The 19,948-nt window shown below is 39.5% G+C and overlaps 1 protein-coding gene across 4 annotated transcripts; it reads left to right on the plus strand.

Moving 5' to 3' along the window:
* Nucleotides 1–860: 860 nt before the first annotated feature.
* On the plus strand, nucleotides 861–17,947 carry LOC121076884 (dipeptidase 2-like). Of its 4 annotated transcripts, XM_040571525.1 has the most exons (11): nucleotides 864–1,118; nucleotides 8,630–8,774; nucleotides 9,522–9,648; nucleotides 10,150–10,279; nucleotides 10,598–10,739; nucleotides 11,595–11,664; nucleotides 11,972–12,148; nucleotides 12,600–12,687; nucleotides 13,340–13,415; nucleotides 14,377–14,512; nucleotides 15,629–17,947. In XM_040571525.1, exons 2-11 carry the CDS (start codon nucleotides 8,641–8,643, stop codon nucleotides 15,821–15,823), a joined length of 1,275 nt encoding a protein of 424 aa, XP_040427459.1. In that variant the 5' UTR covers nucleotides 864–1,118; nucleotides 8,630–8,640; the 3' UTR covers nucleotides 15,824–17,947. The 4 variants fall into 4 exon arrangements, with proteins under 4 accessions (XP_040427460.1, XP_040427459.1, XP_040427461.1 ...); XM_040571526.1 differs by lacking the exon at nucleotides 11,972–12,148 and having other exon boundaries at nucleotides 861–1,118; XM_040571527.1 differs by lacking the exon at nucleotides 864–1,118 and having other exon boundaries at nucleotides 8,638–8,774; nucleotides 10,176–10,279.
* Nucleotides 17,948–19,948: the final 2,001 nt, after the last annotated feature.

Here is a 19,948-nt window from a genome sequence, read left to right on the forward strand (position 1 = left end):
TCGTGACCAAAAGCATGAAGGCCTTTTGCTTTTTTCAAAGCATGGAGTAAAATTAAATTTGAAGTGAAGTAAAATTAAATTTGCGTTTTTCAAAGCGTGAAGTAGAATCAAAATGATGATAAGCAAAGTTTATTTCCTGCAAAACTCCAGGATCATGTTTTTGCACGTATTTCTTTGTCTATATCCGAATTGTCAGCTACCAGGAAGGGAACGGAAGGCCCCTGTAGGTTCAGAAAGATAAGTATATTTGAAAAGGTCGCTTGTAACTTGTGAGCATTTTGGCTTTTACAAATATCACAGAGTGGCGATGTAAGTCCTGGGTAAAACCTGGCAGGTATAGTAACAAGGGCTAGATGTGGTCAGTGTGGCTATATTTGGTCAGCGGTACAGTGCATACCTGTACCTGGTTCTTCTGCGGATTCAGCTCTTCTCAGCGTGGGTCAGCAAGAGGCAGAGACTCTTCTCAGCGTGGGTCAGCAAGAGGCAGAGATGCAACCATCACAAAGTGCAGAGAGGGAGATTCCAGTGGATTTAAGGGGAAAAAAAATCACAATGTGAATAACCAAGCACTGGAACAGGGGCCTGGAAAGGTTGTACGATCTTTTTCCTTGAAGACATCAAAACCTTTATGGGACAACGGCCAGAGCATCCTGATCTGACTTTGAATTTAGCTTAGTTGGAATCAGGAGGTTGGACTAGATGACATCCCTCCAGAAATCCCCTGCAACCTATATTATTCTGCGATGAGGGGCACCTGTTTCTAAACCCACATAAACAGAGCAGTGTTAAACACATCATTTGTTAGTGAGCAGATGCACGATGGGCTGCATAAAAAGTCTGCCACAAGAGGGAGGAGACACTGGATTTTGAACATTGCACAGCACAAGGCTTGCGGGTTGCTGGGTGGGCGGTAGCTGAGCTGGAAGTTCTCTCACTGACTTTATTCCTGTGCAAGGGACAATCTCCGAACGCCTGTTGAGTGTGAAGCCTAAGATGAGTGAGCTACAGCAATAGAGGACGTTCCTTGGCTGCTGTCCTGATGCCAGGAGGACCTGGTGCCAAGCTTTAGCTGTTGCAGTGGTATGTGGATTTCGGCTCTGCTGCATTTCCCTAAGAAGGTAACCTGCTCCAAGGAGCCTTTATATAAACAAGAAAAAGCTATAAATCTCATGTTTACTTCCACTTCTTAACTCTGCTCAGACAGCATGGTAAAAAGCTGTATGGTTTTTGTATTTTATGTTAAATGTCATTTAAATAGAGGTGCCTAGTATGCCATGTTCTTAATTCTGTCTACTGCTTGCTATAATTCTTCAGTTTTCAAGAACAGGTTACTGAATGATGATACAAGCGAGTGTCTTATTTACCTAAATAGTTTCAAAGGCAAATAAGTCTTATTGTCAAAGTGTAAAGAATATTTTGCATAGGTTGTAACAGGATGAAACCTAGAAGGTACTTTTATTCGATGTTCTTGGGGCACAGTGACTGCAGATTAATGTTAAGTAGGAAGTTTTTATAGCTACCAAGAATATTACTTTTGTACAAATACACAGAATGGAGATTTGGTAATGTGTAAATAATTGCTGTTAGTAGTTGAACAGCTTGAAGAACATAGTTATGTTTTCTGCTTAAAAATCTTCCTGAAAATCACTATGGACATATATTGATGGAAAAAGAGTAAATTTTGGATCAACATTTAGCATGTAACAGATTTATGTATCATCTGAGCAGCGTTATTGTGTGAAAAAGGCTTGCTACATTCCCATTAAACATTTTGAAGCAACAAATTATGTGAATTTCTGGAATAGCAGTTATATTGGACTATGCCACAGAGTCATAATAAACCGTAAAACCTTAGTGTTCCCGTATGAGTCATTTTGTCAGGAACTCGTGGAGTTCTAGAGAAAGAGGTTGCAGATAGGAGCTTTATTTTGATTTGTGGAATCTGAAGCTGAAAGTTGCCTTCAAAAGCTAAATGGCCTTTGTGATGCCAGCTTGCCAGAACTCTGATGCTTGGCCAATTTTTTGACATTTTATTGTTTAGCATCTTACGCGCTTAGCTGTTAAGAACAAATATAGCATTTTCTAGATGAGAGAGAGAAAGATTTTTTTTCTGTGGTAACCAAGTCTATATTTATGCTTTTTACATTTGAGGGCAATGTTTGTGGTTGTCACAAAGCAGAAAAGAAGTCACTTCGAACTGCTCTCTGTCCTTTTCAGTTCTGCAGAAGTGCTGTTTCACCAGAGCTTTTTGGATCTTGCAGTGTGTATAGATTTCTGCTATTGTGCGAAGAAAAGCTTCTCAAAGGCTGCACACCCATTTAAGAAGGATTTCAGCAACAGTTGTGTTTCCAGTATTGCTGTTCCTCCAAATCTTTCCTCTATCACCATCAGAAGATAACAGAAGTGTGTTCTCTCTTAGGCTTCGAAAATGTGGGCAGAACAAAAAAACAAAACAAAACAAAACAAAACCCAACAAACCAACTTGTGGTGTGTTTGAGAACACTCTCCTTTGAAAAACTGTCCATTGTCATCTCTGCTGCAGGTTCATAATCGAGTGCGCTGCTTAGCACAGTTGTGAGGATAAACTCCATGGCAGCACAAATACTCAAATGGGTTTTCTTGTGCTGAAGCAAGGTCATTACCTCCTGTGAGAGCAGTATTTCCCCAGTATTTACATCCATTATGGTAAAACTCAGTTGTTAAATCTCATTAATGCTCATCCTCATGGCCTTTGTGTCTGTCACTACTTTGTAACATTATTTTTTGAATGCTGGATCCAAACATTTAAAAAATATTAGGAATATTTTAGAACTTGGCAAAACCCTGCCAAAAAGAATGATTCTGTCTGGAGTGAAGTCTGGAGGGGACTTGGCTCGCACTGCTCCTGGCGTGGAGTAGCACAGGGGCAGAGACGCTGGTTAACCAAGGGACAGGAGCATGAGGCAGAGGGCCCAAAGGGGATGACTGTGAGGCAAACCATCCCTTTCAGCTGCAGTCTGCTCTCTGTAGCTTTGGAGCCTGTTATAGTGCAAACAGTTGGGAATGTAGCTGCAGAGGGAAACCCTGGAGGAGCTGTTTGCTTGAGTACATGCAAGGGTTCTGCTTTGCATTCTACGAATGCATTGTTGGATCTGAGCAAGGGGAGACTGTGTGTTAACAGAGAAGCTGTCACCAGGCTACTCCCTTGGTGAAACACTCCCAGCTGACCCTTCTCTGAGGTCAGTCAGCACTCTTAAACCAAAGGAAGGTTTGCCTGATAATGTGCGCTGTGATACAGTGCTATAGAAGTAGTTGGGAGGCTGTTCTGGCTTGTTACGCATTTAGGAATTTACATCATAAAGCACATCTGTCCTGCAGTTAGAAGAATTTCAGTAACTTAGGACTTCTGAGAAAATAGTCTGCATTGCTAATCACTAGATAATAAGATGTGTAGCATTTGTAGAGCTTCACTTGCTTCAGAATTACTGGATTCAGAATGGGAATTTTCAGACAGTCTGGAAAACTGTGGAAAGGAAAAAACAACAGTAAAATAAAGGTTGGAAACCTGACAGGAAAGACATTCAGTAGTTGTCCTTTTCTTGAGGGAAGTTAGAAGCAATCTTTTTAGTTAAAACATCATTTTTATCTTTAATAATAAAACTAGTTAAGGAGTTGTTTTAAAGGAGAAAGCAATCACTCTCCTGTACTTCAGGGGCAAAGAAGTCTTGCACACTGAGGTTATGTTGCTTCTGAAAAACCTGCAGTTTACCTGCGTAGCACGTGAAATGTCCAAGGATGCATTCATGTCCAAGGCTGAAAGCTAAGCACAGCCTGATAAATAGAAGTACTGTAATTACTCTGTGGGGTTCCTCTTTCCCAGAAAGTCTGGAACGTACTATCCTGCTTGTTGCTTCCTCTTCCCTAGGGAACCTGAAATGCATTCAAACCATTACGGTATTTATTCCCCTTTTTTTGAGCAGTAAGTGAAACAACACCCTGTTCTCTCAGTGCTTGGGGGCATTTCATTGTACCTCCACACACAGAGGGAAGGAACAGCACATGGAAATAGTAAATTGTAATCATTGTACTGGGACAGCACTGAGGAGGTTTCTAAGCAGATGAACAGCTAAACCTGACATGGCTCTGAGCTGGTGACAGCGGAAGGACTTTTAAGAAAAAATATGGAAAGATTTGAAAGACTGACTTGATGACAAGAGGAATTTCAAAGTGATCCGTACACTTTGTAAAAAAACATACTGCACAGTCAGATGCATGTGTTCTTCTCCCAGAAGCATGCTCACTATTTATGTATGGCTAATCACATTTAATTATTATTTCAGGGATAGGGAAAATCCAAGCTTTTGCTGGAAATCACCAAGGAAGTTTTTACCAAGGGTCCCAGTCATTTTTTGTCGTTTGTGCTGTCCGCAATGAAGCTGCTACCATGATTTGAGGTAGTTAATTCAGAGCTACCCTGGTATTATCTACATGAGCTCCCAGCATAACTGGGCCATGCAGGGCATGAGCCTTCTTCATTAGGCTGTTACTACCTTGAGCTGTGAGCCCTGTTTTATTGCACTTTTTACACTTGATTGGGCACAATAATTTAATGAACTCTGGTATTAATGTCAAGGCTGTCATGAAATGTTTTAATAAAGATTAAGATGGAAAATAAGAACATCAAATGGGTGAAAGGAATGCCATTCCTAACTGATATTTGCAGCACTTAAATAGCAGCTGTTTACTGAATGTCCTGCACTGATGGCTGTTCTGCTGCTGTAAAGGAAAGAGAGGCCAGGCAGCGCTTGCCTGTAACTTCCGAAGATGGTAAATGACAGAAGCATGCAGAAAAGCTTTCCTTTTTTACTGTGAAACTTCCCATTGAAATGCATCTATTTTAAAAGAGCAACACCCCCCCTCCCTCTTCACAGCCTTATAAGGCAGATCTGGCCATCCCGCTGCTACGGGATGTCCTCCCTGACGTGGGAACACTCAGTGTAAAGTATGCTTTCTCAGCACTCGTGCTTTATTGATAGAAACTTCCTAGATGATTGTAAAGAGCTTGGAGAATATAAAGCGGTTGTAAAAGCAAACTTCAGTAAAGTAGCAAAGCTTCATTTCTGTAGTGAGAGTCTGCAAAGACTCTGTGCCCAGTCCAGCTCTTTTGGGACTGTTGTTTAATTTCTTCTGGGCTTTGTGCCAGTGGTTTTTCTAAGCTTGATTCCCCAAAATTGCTGTGCCTATCCTACATGCAAGAATAGCGGGGATGGAAAGCAGTTATGCTTTTAACAGGAGGTGCAAAGGCAGATGGGGATCGAGGCATTTTAGCTCTGAAGTGTAATGTGGAGGAACAGATAACGCTGCATTTTGCACCGCCCTCCTTATCTGTTCCCCAGCGTTTGTGTCTGTGTGTTGCAAGCCTGTGATATTTTGAGTAGCTGCAGTGGAGCTGAAACTCAACAGAAAATTTCCTCTGTGCTCGTTGTCCCTCGCAGTGATACATGTATTTCTCTGGGACTGACCCTGGTCTGGGGGAGATTCAGCTGCAGTGCGGAACTCACAACTGGAGAGACGTACGGCCCTATTTCAGTCCCTGGGGCAGTATCAGGAGGCTGCCTCTGGCTTTGTCCCAGGGGAACTAATGGTGCTTGCTTTACCTGCCCCAGGGCTCAGAGAGAGGCCTGGTAAGGGAAAGCAGCAGGCTGTAGGGCCTGTTTTACCTTACCTCCCCACTGCATGGCACCTTCCAACTTCCTGCACCAGCTTAGCTATAATAAGTCCACTTAAGAGAACCACTGCAGTTTTAAAGGCATCTAAGACTTCATTATGGTCATGTTTATCTTTTATTTTTGGAAACTGCGCTCTTCCATAAATGGATTTTATTGAAAATAAATGAGAGAAAGAAACCAAACAGCAGGTCCTAGTAGCACAGCAGGGCTCATATTCTGGACAAGGATTTCCCTGTTGCTAGATGTAGTGGTAAAGCCATGTATCTTTGCACTGCCTCATTTTTTTGCCAAATACAGTAAATATTCAGTTTCCTCTAGTAAAAAGTAAGAAACAGAGGTCAACTTGTTCAAAAAACTGACACATCTTCATTGTTACAATGGCAAGTCAATATTTGGTCTTGTAAAGGGCTGTGTTACACACACACAGAATAGAAAATTACTTGTCCAATATTTTTCCCTGGATACAGCATATACCTGTGGCAATGAATAAAAGTAGAAAAGCTCCCTTCTACTCAGGTTAGTGTGTGAGAACACTTCCCGTTGGTTATTCTGCAGACATAAGAGGAAAAAAAAAAGCTTCTTCCATCGGCTATGGTACGAATCCTGGACAAACCAAAGTGTTGCAAGGGAGGTCAGCTGTGCTCTGTCAAGGGGAAGCCCGAAAGGATCATCCCAGTCTTGAGAGGTCTGCTCCTTATTCTGATGCCAGGGGAAGTACTTGGGGCCTGAAGGAAACCATTACCATGAGAAAATCCAGATGCACAGACTATGATGTAAATTGATTTCTACATTGTCCCTAAGGGCCTAGCCAAAACCTCTTAAGTTCTGTACATGAGAAGACACTTGATGGAGTCAATCATGCTTCTGCTATGTTGATGAATGAAGACTGCTAAGCATCCTCAAAGGGATGAATCAGTTTCTAGAGCATTCTTCTCTGTGCAGGGTTAGACAGACCTCTTACATCACAGGTATTCCCTGGGTCATTCCTTATGTAATGGGTTTCTCAGAAGAAACGCTAAGGGGTGGGTGGTATTACTTTTTTTTTTTTTTTATCCTTAGGGACACAGCTCACCCTGTGTCATGTTTATACTGGATCTTCACTTCTGCCTACATATATGCTACTGTGTTTATTCAGCTGTCCTAGTGCTTCTTTCCTAGACAACTTCGGCATCAATTCTAAACCAGCTTCCCCTTCTACGCTGCCTTTTGCCTAAGTTTTTATGCTCCCGCTGTTCTGAAGTTCCACTTCCTGGCAGATGCCCTACAGGTAGCACATTCCCAAATCTTGTGTAACAGAAAAGGCCTGAGCCAGTTTCTCCAAAGAGGAACCTCAGGAATTTTCCTCATTTTAAGGACTTTTTTAGAATAGCAGTTTATGCCTTGCTGAATCCAAGGTGAGAGATCATTTCTTAATCTTACTTTTATTTTTGAAGTTTTTACATAATGTTGATTTAGAGAGAAAATATGTGCAAAATGAATGACTTGTCATTTTAAAACTTCTTAATTATGCAACTTACTTAAACTTATACTGGCTTATTAAATCAAAATTCCTTTTATAACATATTTACATTCTCTCAGGCATAGGCAGGGCAAATAATCCAGTTAAACTTTTCTTTGATTTACATTCTGTGTATTGCAGGTGACAGGAAAATAGTGTAATGTATAGTCTGGAAACATAAGAATCTCAAGAACATGTTTTTTTCACTGTGCTGTTTCTTAGTGCCCTGGTTTCAAAATCTCTTTTGCCTTATAATTTTATCATATCTTGGATATTTGCTATTTGTTTTACCTCTGGGAACAAGAAATTCACAAAACAACCTCCATTATCAATAAGAACAAAAACACTTCTCTGCTGCCAGAAGAAGGTTTATAAACATGAACTTCACTGAGCTTATAGTGGACAATGAATGGAAAGTCAACATTATTTTTCTTCTTTTGTTGTCCTTTGGAAAAACTTGAGTACTGGCTGTACAATAGGAGCTGAACAATGTACACTTGCTGAACTCCTGTGACTTGAAAGAATTAATAGGGCAAGTGCCTCTAGATTAGGATGTCACTCGAATAAGCAAAGGAGGTGACTGCTTCTCAACTTCATAGGTAATGTTGCCAGTAACTCTGAATGTGGGGAAAAACAACTCTTTTCCCTGCAAAGGTACTTTCACCTCCTAGCAGATCTTATATTTACTTTACATAGAACAGAAGGTATTCTAACCTGTTTGTAAAATACTTTTGTCCAACACATAGAAGGCTGTTGTATAAGTGCTTGAGTGCTATATTTATAAAAGAACAGGGGGTACTTTGATTACTCTTGAAGTTGTTGTCATACCTATGCTCTCATGAAAATAAAGTGACTCTTTGAAATTTGGCACATTCTGTACTTGTTAAGATATGAAAAAAGTGTAGGGTTTCCATAGCTTTCTCTGGCAAATACTCTGTGTTTTAACAATAAAGAGTTTACTCAGAAAGGAGAAGATTTTTGGAATTTCTCAAAAAATGTATCAGTGTTCATTTCAGCCTGAGGTTTCCCCGATAATGGGAACAAACAAGTTAAAGCTGTTCTAATGGAGAAAACAATCTTGTTGCAGTGTTTTGGGAGGTGTGAGTCCAGGATCTGTCAGCCTCACCCTGCCAGCTCTGAATAAGATGGTTCCCTTCAGCAGTCTGTTGGTGGCAGCAGCAGTGTTTATGGAGTTATAGTTGCAAAACCACACTAGCCATAGGTCTTCAAATCTTTCAGAAAAGGTAGCAGTCTTACACTTCCCACGGCTGCCTTCCCTTCTGTTCATTGGTCTCACCCCAGCCTTACTAGGAAAGAGGGCATTTTGCCTCTGCTTATATTACTAAATCCACAATGTCTGCAGACTGGAAACTTACCTGTTTCATCGTGTTCAGCAAATAATTGTGGTATCTCTTTGCTTTAGCAAACTTGAAAATGGAAATGAAGAGAAATCCAACAAAGTTGTTGCTGTGGCTGATGTTCCTCTCCGATACTGTGCCATTCACCTACGAGAAATCAATGAGAGAGCAAGCTATCAAGCTGATGCAAGATACACGTTTAATCGATGGGTATGTAAAATGTGTTTGATTAAACCCTCTCAGTGAATCTTGATAAGTGAAGAGGAGATGCCACAGTGTGTTTGGATGAGTAGGGGTGCAGACTGTTCCTAGCACATAGCAGTTAGTTACCGTTGTAGAGATTTGTCAGCGAGAAGGAATTTCAGTTCACTGGGTGCATACTGTAGGACTAGGTTACTCTAAATGCCTTTGTGATTTTCTGGTCAGTTTTCAGCACTTAATTATTGTTTCCCTTTACACGGTGTCCTTCTCTCCTTCCTTTAATTTAATGGCATCTTTGGCAGCCATGACTTGTTTCAGAGCTAGAAGCCAGACACCATACTTTGAAAGGTTACCCTTGCAACTTGAAGGAATGCTGTCTGTGGTGAATGTGTTTTGACCTGGGAGGAGAAACACTGATTATTTCTAACACAGGCAGCACTGATTGTTCTACCATGAGTATTTGCTTCTAAGGAGCATGGTGGATGATCTTAGTTCTTCTATTCCTTCAGAAATTATAGGGAGAAAAATAGATATAGAATCACAACAGCTATAAAAGTGGGAAAAGCAAAAGGGATTCTTTCTGTCCTGATTAGACAGAGCTTTAAGAAAAAAAGATCCTTTGTGAAAGGAAGGAGACATTTAAGTATATGTTACAGCAAAGATTATTGGCAGTTAATTGTCTGAGAGAGTAGGAAGAGTTAAAAAAATGACATTTGTGTTATTTCTATCACAAGCCTTACTTGTTTTCTCTTCTAGCCACAACGACTTTGTACTACGGCTGAGAATATTTTACCAAAATAGACTCAGCAAAGTCAACTTAAAAGAGATCAACAAGACCCATACAAACCTTGCAAAACTTGAGGCTGGTTATGTGGGAGCTCAGGTACGTACTGTCATGGCAGTGAGACTGTCTGAGAACACAATTTTACATTTGCCTCACTCCCTTCTCAATCACAGAAGTATTACTGGCCTTGGTTTTGGCTTTTGCTATTGAAAGATAAAAAACAAAATGAAACGGAAAAGCCACAGACACTTTTCCAGGACATTTGTGTTGCAAATAGTTGTGTTTTATAAGCCAGGTACCCTTAACCAAAACAGCAGTTGTTGTTTTGTGATAAATGAATTAAAGTAAACATACATCTGCTTTCCTGCCTGCACTTCTGCCTGGAGCAGTTGAATGTGTCAAGAGGCCTTAATTGTGTCTGGAGTAGATGATTTAAGGCAAAAGCATAACGCTTCCTTTGGGGGGGAAAACTGCAGTGGCAACTCCCTTGTAAACTGTAGGAAATGACTTTGGTAGTACTCAGAAACTTCACTATTAGCAAATTGCAGCTTCCAAGTTGGAACACAAGTTATCTAGTTTACTTGTCAATGTCTCTTTCAGTTTTGGTCAGTGTATGTTCTTTGCAGCGCTCAGAACAAGGATGCTGTGCGTCTGACGTTAGAGCAAATTGATATTGTCAAGAGGATGTGTAACAGCTATGAAGAGCTTGAACTTGTGACGACTTCCCAAGGTGATACTCTTTCTTGTAACAGTATATTTTTACTGGGGTTTCTGGAGGTATGTGCGAAAGAGAGAAAACTGGAAGCAAGCAACCAGTATCCTGGTTTTAAAAAGTAACTTCAGTTTTTCTACTGAACTACAATATCTGACCGTGCACAGTCATGGCCTGCTGCAGCCATGAGATAATTTGCCATATAAACACACCTCTCGTCTTACAAAAATGTCAGTATTACTGTTTGCAATTTGCAATAACTGTTGTTGCTCAGTGGTGCTGGCTTCTTACCTGTCGTGACATTGTTTTGGAGTTATCGTACTTTCATGTTTCCAGGTATCTCTGACAGTAAGAAGATTGCATGTTTGATTGGAATCGAAGGCGGTCACTCCATTGACAGCAGTTTGGCAACACTGAGGATGTATTATGACCTGGGCGTTCGTTACATGACCTTAACACATTCCTGCAATACACCTTGGTAACTGATGTGCCTGTGTTTGTGTGACCATATAATACAAAGTGGTGGCAATTCCAAGATGGGGAAAGTATGGATTCAGACAGTTCACCTGTGCTGTACTCAGTCCAAACCAAGTCAACAGTGATAGGTTTTGGGGGTAAATCTCACTTGGGAGACTGAAGGATCTGTTATGTAGCGCTTGTTACACTGACAGTTTGGGAACTTTTAAACTGTTAGCAACAGAAAGATTGGAAAATTGCCTACCACTTTGCTTTACTAGAGAGGCTGCATAGGTCAAAACAGGCAACAACAAACGAAGATGCTATGATGTGGCTCAAAGACGGTAAATGCTATCTAAGAACTTGGCAGTCAGAAGCCTTTAACACTGTCCTCTCTGGCCAGCTCAGAAGGACAGGTCCCACATGTGGCTACAGAGATGAGTACTTGGTTCCTCTCTCAGGGTATTAGCACCTACTCTTTGTTGGATTGACAAACTTCCTTTGTACTGACTAAGGCAAAATAGATTTGTATGCAGAGAGGACTGAAATCTGGCTTTCTGTCTGACAGGTAATGGACATTTCAGTTTATCTTTGTTTTCTGATGAAGGTTTGTTTAATTGGAAAATTTTTGACAGGTGTCTCTTTGCTTGTCTTGCATTGCTTCACAAATATGCAGCAGTCCTAAATCTGAAGACATATGATCCAGAAAATAGTTATGATTATACAGAGCACTGTGTGAACAAGATACTTATTATGCAGTTCCCTAAATTTGGCTAAGTGATATGACTTTTATTGTGTATAGCATAAGACGTTTCCAGTGCTGATATCGTAGTCTCCAGAATGATATGATGTTTCTTCTCTCACTTCCCTTTTTAAGGTCTGAATCTTCATCTAAAGGAATACACAACTTTTATCCTAGTGTTACTGGTCTGACTGCTTTTGGCCAAGTAAGGATCTCTTTTTGAGTGGTAATCTAACCAATCTCTTATGCAACTAACAACATCTGGCCTTATCTTTTTTCAAAGATTTTCAAAGAACAAAGATTTCAAAGGTTTGAGCATGTGGTGGTATGCTAGCTAATTGTGAGTGAATAAATCACTATTAATTTAATAGGTAAATAGAAATCCATAAAGACACAGTGTGATTATAACTAGCTGACAGCTGCAGAATTTATTTATCTGCTTACATACATCAGCCAAACAGTTTCTTTAAGGAAATGTAATACTGACACTGTTGTCTGTAAATCTGTTTTAGGAAGTGGTAAAGGAAATGAATCGCCTGGGTATGCTGATAGATTTATCTCATACCTCATATTCCACAGCAAAAGCTGCACTACATATCTCAAAAGCGCCAGTAATTTTCAGCCATTCTGCTGCATTTTCTGTTTGTAATCATTCGAGAAATGTTCCTGATGATATCCTCCAGCAACTGGTGAGTGTTGTTTAAAAACTTGCTAGTCTGAAGCAAATTTCTGCATGCACATCACAGTGTTTACTTTTGACCCTCTCATCCCTGAATTGGATTTATAAGCAGATCCCTGAGCAGCAAGTTACATGATCACTTCTGAGATATTTTCTTTTGGTTGTGTTTTGTCTTTGGCTACAAAAAAAAAAAAAGAAAAAAAGAAAAAAATAAGTGATTACAAACACTTTGGAATTCTGGTTGAATTTCCTTGATGTAGCCACTGGGCTTCTGCTGATCCAGGCCACATGAGGATGTAATGAATCCAGGGTAAAGCACAAAGGCAAAGCCTTGTGTTGCCATCTGAACTTTGACATGTAGTGCTGTTGTGCTCACTGATGGATGGATAGGGAAAGATCTATATGAGATGCCCATGAAGTCTGCAGGGCACACTCATCACTTGTCTCTTCCTATCTTTCAGAAAAGGAACAGGGGAATTATCATGGTGACTTTCAATGCAGATGTACTGGCCTGTGGCAGAAAAGTTGCTAATATTTCTACCCTCGCAGGTTTGAAGTTAATATATTCTGATTTTTGTGGGTGGCTTCTAAGAATTTCCTGTTGTCTGCATCATTTTTCAGACTGTGTAAATTATACTACTTGCTTATTTCCTTCTCCACATTAACCCAGCTCTGAGTCATTTTGGAGTTAATATTCATTACACAGTAACAAGAGGACAAAGTGCATAGCTTGAGGAACTGATGTACCTAAATAAAGAACAATTAATCCCAAAGTAATTGTTCCTTTCTGGAAAATACCTAAAACTTTTTTAATAAAGAGTGCAAAACATTGCTATTTAATGGTAAAGAAAATTCTGTTGGTATATGTGGGTTATTTATTGGGAATTAATGTGCTGAAATGATCATGTCTTTTTCCTTGTTTACATCTCATTGGTGTAGATATTATTTTGAAGATTTCTACCTGATGCACTCAGTGGCAAAAAATATATACAGATAACCACCTGTAATTATCCTGAATACACCAATTACATTATTAAAATTTAACCTGTATTATCAGGATGTCTTTTCAGTTATTTTTTAAAAAAATCATTTTATTATGAATCCATGATTGAGAACAGTAGCCTGGAATCAATATGTCTGAACTGGATTATTTCTTCTTGTCATATACTTAGATGTTGTCTTCCTTGATACTTTTTTTTAGATCATTTTGACTACATAAAGAAAATTGCAGGTCCAGAATCAATAGGAATTGGTGGTGACTACGATGGAGTGGAACGGTTGGTAAAATCATATATACATTGACATTTGACCCCTAGATTGTAAGGGGTTTGACTTTCGTTGGGGCAGAGAAAGGCAGACTAAGAGAGTTGTAGCAAGTTGTCTTGTGGTGAGTGCTCTAAAACAGGCTTTGGGAAAGAATGGCATAATCATTCATTTTTACAACTCTGTGACGGTGTACTCCAGATGTGGAAACTAGTCCCAACATCCTGTGAACTCTGCAAATGTGTCTCTAGGCAGTGGTTTCTGCATACAAAAATGATGATGGAGGGTACCTTCCTCCAGAAACCAATGATGAATTACAGAAAAGCTGCTTCAGCCTTCAGATGGTAAATGTGTTAGCCCAGGACTGCTGTAAAACTCTTTCCTCTGCTGTTACTTTCTAGTGGGGAAAGCCTGAAGTGCTTTGGGGCTGTGAAACCACTCCTGCTTTCTGGGCTTGGACAGCTATCCTTGGCATGTGTTTGAGGAAAGCAGAGCATGTTGAACAGCCTACAACATAAACTCTCCTGTTCAGTCCTGGGCAAATGTTACATTACAGCACAGAAAATAAATGCATATTGCATTATTGGGTGGCATTTACTGGTATAACCCTTAACCTTTTTTGCTTTTTATTTATTCTGAATCTTCATTTCCTCATTTTTTTGTTTTTGTTTTTGTTTGCTCCATGCTGTTGTCCTTCCTGCAGATAAGTGCATCTTCATTCCAGAATACATAGTTTAGTTTTGCTAATCAGATCCTCTGTGCAGAAAAAGCCTTGCATCATGTCCCATTCCTTCTGATTATGCCAGTTGGATTCATCGTTTTTTTGACTTCTCAGAGGAAGAAGTGGGTCCCAAATGAGCTCATTCTAAAAGTGAATGTATGCGAAAGACTGATTTAAAAAAATAATAAAATAATCTTTTTCTACATATTTTCAGTGACCTGTGCTGAATGTTCTTGTGTGACTCTTGCCAACAGTTTCCCTGAGGGACTGGAAGACGTTTCTAAATACCCTTCTTTGATTGAGGAACTTCTTAGAAGAGGATGGAATGAAATTGAACTAAAAGCGGTCTTAAGGGAGAACTTCCTGCGTGTCTTCAGGGAAGTGGAAAAGGTAAGATTAAAAACTAAACTGAATCTTGATTCTTACTAAAGGGGAGAGAGAAACTGCTGGTGCCTTGCTTTTTTATGCTCAATGAGAGAGCTATGAGGGAGCTTAAGCACTTAATGCAATAATTCCAAATGCCAGGAAAGAAACAAAGAAGTCAAGGGAGTATTAGCAAAATAAAAGAAAGTGAGAAAGAGTGGACAGAACTCTGTGGGTTTTTTTCTCTCCACAGTAATCTGATAAATACACATCGTTGACTTCTAAATGGAATCACTTCACGGTTTAGATAAGCTGCGGATGTTCCAGCGTCACAGCCCTTGCTCCAGCTGTGTTCGCTGTAAGGAATGCTGACTGCTGCAAATCGATTGAATTCTTGTCATGGGATCAGGCTCCTATCCAAAGGGCTCTTGCCATGAGTAGAACACTAACAAATTGTAAACATAACATCTAGATCGCAACAAACTTTACGTGTGAATGACAGAAAGTAGTGGAGAAGGATGAGGGTGGAGAGGAGGGACGAAGAGAGACTGTATGACAGTAAGGATACCCTGAATAGAACCTTATAGGCAACATATGTATATAGGTCATATATGTTTCCAGTTGCCTTTTTAGGATATGTTAGAGGAATAGAAATTCGGAAATTTTGTTTCAGTTATTCTGCCAACATATCTGCCTACTGCTGAGTTGCACACATGGCAGACTGACATTATAAAGAAGCTGACATTGATCACACCTAATCAATCTGTGAGATTTAGTAATTATCTTTCTTCTAAAATAGCGAGGTTTGAGCTCTGTCTTGAGATTGTGAGCTGACTTCAGGGAAGAATGCTCATGAGTTGTTTTTTTTTAAGATTTTCCAGTTAATGCATTCAAACGTAGCGGGAGCCGAGACAAAGAACAGCCTGTGACTTGTGCTATAATTTATCTGTAACTAATTCTGGGAAAAACTTCACTGGAATGCAAACATGAGGATGATGGTGTTGCTTTCCCCAAGTTCAGTTGTGTTTTCTTGCAATACAGTTTGACTGTTCACTTGACATGGCATTGAATTTACCAGCTACATAAAGCTTTTTGCTGTTGTGCCAGTCTTGCTTTCAGGTGCAACCTTTTGCATTTTTCTAGGTGCGGAACTCTAGTGGACTAATGGATGTAGGCGAGAGTGAAATCCTGCACAAAGAAGTACAAAATTCCTGTCGCCTAGACCTACATAATTATCGGATTGAGACAATCAGTTCTTTTGGATTTTCTTCTGTGGCACAGTCTTTTAGTCTGACACTCGTAATTGTAGCATATTTAATACTGTATTATGAATCATAAAGTCTATGGAGCCTGGAGAGAGAGAGAGATGGAGTAACCTGCAATACCACTAGTATCTTTTTTTGGGGTTGTTAATGTAGAGCTCTGCTAAAATATTTTATATAAGTTCTATACTTTCACCCACATACTTGAAAGTTAATGTAGACATTAAGTGTTGTGGCAAAAGCATTTAGGATTTGAAGTGATAAATTCTTTGTCATCTCAGCCAAGTCAGGACCAGCACTGTAAATGGAAAGTATTCACACTTAATGAATAAATCCTCTAATACATGACACATGGTTTTGGTACCCATGTTGTGGCAGTTGATGTAAATACCAGGGTCCAGAATCAGCAGATCTACACAGGAACGAGAGAATGCGACTAATACATTAAGGCATCTGTACTGGGATGTTTTCAGATACTACTTCTTTTCATGTGATGCAGCTTTCATCATCAGTCAGTGGCTTGGTCAGAGAAGACACCTCCACTCTGGTATGTGTAGAGTAGTGCTTGTGTGTGATTTTTGTGTGTGTGTGTGTTTTAGACAACAAACTGGATGATATGACTATTTGAATTCATTTCTCATGCCTGCCACTAGCTCTGGGATCCATTTTGCAATACTAAACTCTTATTTTTGAACCTTGACCAGGACAATGGGCAACTGGAGAGTTTCTGAAGGGAGAAGGTAGGTGTCTTGTATTCAGGTGTCAGCAAAATAAAGGAACAGATGTCCGGATAGTGCTCTAGATATTCTTGTTTAATTTGGGAACTGCTGTTTGCTGCATGTTCATGGAGTTAGAACATGAGTAAGCCAGGCCAAAGCAGGAATTCTGGCTACTCAGAGAGTAAGATATTGTTCTGTTATTTTTATTGCAGTATGAACAGCAAAGAAGTATTTAAATAAAATTTTATCCATGCTAAAATCAGACCATCATCAAAAGATTAAAAACCATGAGATTAGAAAGAAATCTTTGGAACTTGTTTTCAAGTCCACAAGGTATGTGAGGTTAGAAGCTACTGTTTTACAGAAGAGAATATATATTGCAAAAGGCCTATTCTTGGCAGGCTCTCATGGCTCAAAGCTGGAATTTTAATCAAATAGCCTGAGATTCATCATGAAATTGTAAGATGGCAGCACTAAATCTCTGTAGGGTCATTTCCCAGCTCTTGCTGGTAAATACCATCTCATGATACTTGTTCTTGTTATTTTTATCTCATGATACATGTTTTTATTTACTGATGGAACATCTGCATAATATAACCTTAATATAAATTAAAGTCCTGTATTTTAACACAGAAGTTATTTAGCAACTGAAAGATAATGCCAAGCAGAAACAGAATGGAAACAACAAGTCAGTTGTTCTCCAGAGTCATCTGAGATTGTTCCTGCCATCCATTTCTGCTTTTCATCTACAAGTTGGGTTTCTGGAGGAAGACAGTTCCTTTTATTGCTTCAAAATGAAGCTTCATTAGCTCTTCTGAGAAGGTAGTCACCTTGATAAGTATATTCTTAATATGCTAGAGTCATGTAAAGAATTCTTTATAAGCCATGTTGAATATTCTAGTGCATACAAGCCAAGTTTTTAAAAGCAGTTTCTCAACAAATATTGAGCCCAGTTATAGAGATACAGTGGAGAATTACAGCACTAGTCTTGCCTTCCTGCTACTGTCTAACTGGCATCAGAACTTGTTTTTAAAGCGCACGATACTGGTAAAATGAATGGAATAGATATTTGCAGATACTTACTTCTCATCAGTTCTTCTGCTAATAGCTTCATAAGCTGTTAGAAGACTGCCATCCATGGTCTCTTTTCACAAAATGAGTACTGTTATATTAAGTTTAATGCATATTTAAAATGTTAGATGCTTCTTTATTCCTTTCAGCCTTATAATTTTTACTGTGTTGCCACATTCCTGCCTAACTTGTACATTCCTTCAATATTGTAGCATGGATTTAATATACATTCCTCTCCTTTAAGACATGGATAATATTTTCCATCACTCTATTTTACTATGCTATAGATATTTGTAGTTTACTTCCTTATTTTATTTGTAGTGTATTGCACTTTTTCTGGATTGCTTTGTGTAATGTGTAATTTGTAACCTTGTGGCAAAACATGTACATGAAATTTAAATAAAATATTGTTTAAAAATGTCTAGATACTGGTGTAATCTCACAAAACAATGTAACGTTCATAACTGCAGGAAACCCTGAAATAACCATGCGACTTTGCTGCAAAAGGAAGGCCACAGTATTGTGAGGCCTCTGAGGTGTGCTCCGCATTGGAAGATAGCTCTCCCGTGGTAGGCAGGAGAAAGTCAGGTAGGTTCAGCCCTGAAGCATCCCAGATGTAGGCAGTCAGCTTCATCTTTGTTCAAATGCAGCCTAACCTGGAGAGAAGTCTGAGCAGATACTTAGGAAAAGAGAAGGAGGATGACTCAAAGTTATTGCAGCAAGTCCATGATGACAGTGTTTCCTGTAGCAAATCACTTGGTCAAGCAAGTCAAGTTGTAGACAACAAGGCTAATGGGGAACTAGACAGATTGTCTGCACCAAGGTAGGCTGCCTTCTACTTCACAACATTTCTCAAAGATGTGCAATGATCTGAAGTCCCCCTTTCCATTACCCGTTACAATGTTAATTGACAAAATTTCAAATAAGCTGCTTGTGTGAGACCAACATGAAAGTGCAAAACCATCAAGCAAGAAATGGAATCTTAGGCATCTTGCAATGATTACGCATGTGCTATTTAGCTTATCTAACAGATGTGGTCAATTTATTTTTCTTAAACAATTAAAATCACACAGATGTGGACTGAAACATGTTAGAAAGGCACCTCAGTTAAAGTGCATTTCAAAAGTGAAGTCATGTCAAGATATGACTGTGACTGCTGTCTGAAAAACTGTACTGTCCCTTTAGTCTGAGTGCTAGTGTCTCTGGTCCCATTGACAGCAGCTTGTAGAAGCAGTCATAACACTGCATTTCCAACAGCTCAAGCATAAAATGATTGCACTCTGATTTTTGTCTCCCAATGGATAGGATGATTCATCCAGAAACTGAATGCCTTTGCCCTACACCGATTAATAAGAGCAGTTTTCACTGGTAATTTGCAATGGATGATAGCTAAACTGATGGATTCTCTTACAGCTGGTGGTATTAGTGAAATATCAGATATAATTAAGATAGCAACTTTGTAATAGACTTTGTTGGTTGCCAAATGGAAGGATTCATTGTTTACCTTTTCTAAATAATGAGTTGTGCTAATGTGAATTCTGAAAACAGTTATTACTATTTCTGTAAGTATCAAAATTTATGTACTACAAGGTACCTTAGGCTGGTGTTGTAAATAAGAGCCAAACTTCAGGACTTCTTTAAAAATCCAAGGCTCGTGCTTTCACACGTGATATATGCACAGCCAAAAACTCCAGACAAAATAATGCAGATTATTGATTTGATTCTAAAGGGTTTGTGCCAGCACCCTTTCCCAAGTCCCTTTTTAGACTAATGGGCTGTAGCATCCACAGAAATAAATAACTGCAATTCTCATTTGTCTCATCTGGGTATGTGGTGATGCTAGAAACCAGGCCTAAAAAATCTCTTGCTGTTCTTACACATAGAGCTGATCTGTTAGGTAAGATCTGAGTAGTTCAGTTCATGCATCTAACTCTCACTCAGTGGGTGACTTTTATGGGCCATGAAAGGACTTTCACAAGTTTTACATTGGATATGGAGTACTGAAGTTGGTCAGTGCTTAACATGTGCATTCCTTCTTGCATATCATTGAGCTGCTCAAGCAATATATCAGCATATTTCTATGTTTCAAGGTCAGCAAACTTCATACATTTACTCTAGCCACCTATATTAAGTCCATTAACTTCTGTTTGACTTAAAGTTGAGTGGCCATCTGCACCACAGAGTCAACTTTGAAGAGCTAGGTATCATTGCATCTCGATCATCTTCTGGAGTAAGGTGCAGTGCCGCAATGCTATAGCAGTTCATGCCAGTGTCAACTTTGACTGGTTCAGTGCTACACTGCCTCTGGTCTGCATGTTGTCTCCCCTGTCCCTTGTGACAACACTGGTGCTTGTGTAACTACATGGTAAGCTATTTTAGGGGGCTGATCCAGCTGAAAACTCTTTTCCTTC

Source organism: Cygnus olor, chromosome 12 (genome assembly GCF_009769625.2).
Source record: "Cygnus olor isolate bCygOlo1 chromosome 12, bCygOlo1.pri.v2, whole genome shotgun sequence".
Taxonomy (NCBI): Eukaryota; Metazoa; Chordata; class Aves; order Anseriformes; family Anatidae; genus Cygnus; species Cygnus olor.